The following is a 4,536-nucleotide window of genomic DNA, read 5'->3' on the forward strand; positions in this document are numbered from 1 at the left end:
TGAAGAAGGGTCTAGGCCCGAAACGTCAGCCTTCCTGCTCCTCTGATGCTGCTTGGCCTGCTGTGTTCATCCAGCTCTACACCTTGTTATCTCAGATTCTCCAGCATCTGCAGTTCCTGCTATCTCTGAAACAATTTTAACCACCTTTCAAATACTGGTTTTAAAATAGTTCTTTCTCATTTCAGTCCACGGTTGATTTTTAAAAGCCCAAAATAAAAAAAAAAACTACACAATCCTTACACCATCAATCAGTCAGAAAGAAACAAGCAGATAGTCTGAGTTTCTCAAGCCCATCCCCCATTTCCAATGACTTTTCAGTTCATGGGGTTCAGAGTGAAATGCATGGCACCATAAGTGGCTCAGCTGTACAAGGGGGCACAAAGAATACTGATAGAATAATACTAAAAGAGGATTCTATAGTTAAAGAAGTGGACAGGTATTTTTGCAGCCATAGATGTAACTCCAGAATGATTTGTTGCCTCCATGTTGCCAGCGTCATGCTACAAAATACAGACTGGTGGTAGTCTGTATTAATACCAATGGCATTTCTTAAAAATGAGCTCCTATGGGCACAGTTTAAGAAGTTAGGCAAAATATTGAAAAGCAGGATCTGAAATGTAGCAATCTCTGGAAATTTTTCCCGAGTCTCGCACCAGCAAGCTTGGCAATAGAACAGATGAATGTATGGCTGCAGAGATGATATAGGAGCAAAGGCTTTAGATTTCTCGGGCATTGTGACTGGTTCTGGCTAAGGAAATACCTGTTACAAATCATAAAAACGTGAGAAATACGATCAGGAGTAGACCATTCAGCCCCTCATGTCTACCTACCATTCTACAAGGTCATAGCTGATCTGTCCCAGGCCTTGACTCTTTTTCTGTCCCAACTCATCATAGCTCCCAACTCCCCAATTTCAAAAATGTGTCTACCTCGTCTTTAAATATTTTTCAGTGATCTAGCGTTAAAAACACTGTAAGGTTGAAAATTTCAGATATTCACTACCCTCTGAGAGAATAAATTTCCTCACATCTGTTTTAAATGGGTGTGCTGTTTTTCAATAACTATGTCCCCTAGTTGGAGATTCCCCCGCTCATGGAAACTCTTCTCAACATCCATCCTGTCAAGCCTTCTCAGATTGTTCACCCCTCATTCTTATTTCTAATGAATAAAGGTCTAACCTGTTTAGCCTTTCCTTTATTAGTCAACCCTTTCATCGCAGGAATCCGCCCAGTGAATCTCTTTTGAACTGCCCCCAATGCCAGTATATCTTAAATACAGAGAACAAAACTGTGCATTATACTCCCAATGCCCTGTACGATTGTAACAAGACTTTCCCTATTGTTAAAATTTCAAACCCCCCCCCCCCCCCCCAGGAATAAAGGCTAAATTATATTTGTCATCTTCATTACTTGCTGCACTTGCATGCTAATAATTTGTATTTCTTGCACATGAACATCAAGATCCCTCTATCCTGCACTTTCTTTGGAGTCTGGCTCCAGTTAAATGATTGATAGTTTGTGTGTTGTTTCTTTCTCATCGTGACTTCAGACTTTCCAACATTAAATTCCATCTGCTAGGTTTTTGCTCACTCACTCAACCTATCTCTATCTGCTTGCAAATTCTGTATCATCCTGCAAATCCTCATCATAACATGCCCTCCCACCTATTTTTGTGAATGTTCAAATGTGAATACATTACGCTGTACTGTCATTCAAGACATTACTATATGGAGCAAATAATTGTGCCCCAGGACTGAACCTTATGACACTCCATTAGTTACAACTTTACAATCTGAAAATGATCCCTTAATCCTGATTCTGTCCTCTGTATGTTAACCAATCCTCAATCCATGCAAATACATTACTCCCAATGCTGTGAGCTCCTGTCTTGTGCAGTGATCTCTTTTTATGTGGCACCTTTTATTGAATGCCTTCTTGAAATCCAAGTACACATCATCTGTTGGTTCAATTGTATTTTATATCCTCAAAGGATTCTAGCATGTTTCTCAACATGATTTTCACAAAATCATGTTGACTCTGTTCGATTTTGTTAAGCTTTTCCAAATGTCCTGCTATTTATGTTTTTAATGATGGACTGTAGCATTTTTCCAATGAACATATTAGGTTATCTGGCCTATAGTTGACTGCTTTTTGTCTCCCCTTCTTGAATAGAAGAATCACATTAGTGCTTTTCCATTCTGCTGAACCCTCCCAGCAACCAATATGTTCTGAAATAATTCAACAAATGCTTCCACTTTCTCTGTAGCCACTTCTTTTACAATGCAAGTTTTCACATCCTGGAGATTTGTCTGCCTTCAGTCCCATGAATTTGTGAAATAGTTGGTCCCTTGATTTAGAAACTTCTTCTATTAGCACTTACTTATCTGATGTCTTTTGGATTTTACTGTCTTCCATTGTGAAAACTGATACAATACATTGGTTTAAATTATCTGCCGTTTCTCTGTTACCTGTTATCAATTCCCCAATCACATCCTCCAAGGATCCCACAATTATTTTCGCTGTTTTCTTTGTATATACAAGCACGATGGTTTGCACCCCAACAAGGCTGAGTCAAGTATCTTTGAGTTTTTACTTGTCTTGTTAGTCATGGTTTAAACCAGTACAGAAAGGGAATGGGAATGGAGGGTGAATTTAGATGGTACAATATTGGAAATGGAATGTGCAAAATTGGTGATTGCATTATCAAAGGTAGAGTAAACAAAAGTTAGAACGTAAAACAGTGAGTCTGCGGTGTTCAATGGCTATCTACTTGGATGCAAAGGATTTAGCAAATAAAACAGACAAGCTGAAGTCCCAGACAGAAATGTGGTAGTACTAGGGACTCGGAAATTGAAAGGGTGGTTTCTTGACTGCTTATTTGTCTTGGCAAGAGCAGATTAAAAGTTCCCAAGGAGTGTCTAGTATTTGTACCTTTTTCAAAGGTTTAATTACTCGACCAAGCTAATGCCGTTGAACCAATGTACTTTCACTGTTTGATGTCCCTCCTCTACTGCATAGCAGTTTCTGTTCACTCACTAGTAAGAACCTGCCTTGACTCTTCCCAGGGCAAAACACAATCTCAATAATGCCATTTCACCTCCCGACACTTTCTTCATCGACTTACTGTATCTCTCTACCTCTCTCTCTCTACCTCTCTCTCTTTATCTCTCTCGTTTTGTAAACAGCAATGATCAATCACTGTTTCTGTCACTCTGAGCTTATTTAGGCACTGCATCATCAGTATAAGCATCAACACATTTTAAAGGATCACTTTGGCTATTATATCAGATTATGTTCTTCTAATAAAAGGTTTCAAAGAGCTTCTATTTTTCTGTGCTGTGAAGAAATGCAGACTTTCACCAGGTGAGTGAAGTGTTCATTCCATAAGATCTCTGACCAGTATCAGGGACGCAGTTAGGACTGGGATTCACTGTTGTGCTTTCTTTACATACTATTTGAAGCAGGACTGTGTCACAGAAGCTTGAATGTCGTGTTCAGGGAGGGGAGGAATGTGATGTGTATGTCCTACCTGATCGTGGTGATATCCAGGTAAAGCAATTCTCACTGGGTTCAAAACTCATTACAAATTCTTTCTTTCCAGTGTCTGTCTCACATGCTGGATTTCTAGAGAACCTTGAGGATCTGGATTTAATCTACAACAATACTGTCGATGATCAGTCTTGGGCAATGTTTTTCCAGGAAATTAGTGGCCTAAAGGAGCTGTCTGAGCTGGACATTGGCCTACGACCTTTGACTCATCGAGCATGCGACCCATGGATCACCATTTTTCTGGACAGCCTGGTTAGGTTTCCCTCCCTCACAGAGTTCAGGATGCATCACTGGGTCCTTAGTGCTTCACAACGAAAACTTTTGGAAACTTTCAACAGGGATAGTAAGAGGAACATCCTTTTTCACTATTAGTCATTTGATAGATGCTGAAATAGAGATTCAAAGGTAAGGACTAAGCTCAGCACATCACAAATCACAGATTATTTTTAATATTCGTTCAAAATTGAGGTGCATTATTGAAAACATTTAACACCCACCCTGGTTGGTTCCAAGACATTGACTCCAATCCACTTTTCACATCCATCAAATTCTGTGCATTGACCGAATCTGGTCTGTCATTTTCTTTAAAGTTGATGAATGTTTGAAGTAAAGAAAAGGAGAATGATGGAAATGCTGAGCAGATGATTGTGGAGCAGATGATCTGGTTCCCCACAACTGATTCCTGGTTTTCACAGACCGAGTTGCTGAAATTTGCACCATTTAAGATTCTGATGTTAACTAACTTGTCATGTTATTAATGCTGAACTATCTTCACCCAGTGCATTAAATACATGTTCATTTTCAACATTTTCTGTTTTTATTTTTGACTCCAGGACTGATTAAGGATAGTCAGCCTGGTTTTGTGTGAGGAAAATCATATCTGTCAAACTTTGTTGGAGTTTTTTTAGTGAAATAACTAAAACGATTGAGAGCGTAGTAGTAGACATTGTTTATTTGGTCAAAAACAAAGTTGCTGGAAAAGCTCAGC

The 4,536-nt window shown here is 39.2% G+C and overlaps 1 protein-coding gene across 1 annotated transcript in view; it reads left to right on the forward strand.

Moving 5' to 3' along the window:
- LOC125482082 (leucine-rich repeat-containing protein 31-like) overlaps positions 1-4,353 on the forward strand; it is a 7,470-nt gene extending 3,117 nt beyond the window's left edge. Inside the window, exon 2 of the mRNA XM_048594063.1 lies at positions 3,601-4,353. Within this exon, the coding sequence (XP_048450020.1) occupies positions 3,601-3,920 (320 nt within the window). The 3' untranslated portion in view covers positions 3,921-4,353. The remainder of the gene's footprint in view (positions 1-3,600) is intronic.
- Positions 4,354-4,536: the final 183 nt, after the last annotated feature.

The sequence above is a fragment of the Rhincodon typus genome, unplaced genomic scaffold, assembly GCF_021869965.1.
Source record: "Rhincodon typus isolate 14 unplaced genomic scaffold, sRhiTyp1.1 hic_rhity00005662, whole genome shotgun sequence".
In the NCBI taxonomy this organism is placed as follows: Eukaryota; Metazoa; Chordata; class Chondrichthyes; order Orectolobiformes; family Rhincodontidae; genus Rhincodon; species Rhincodon typus.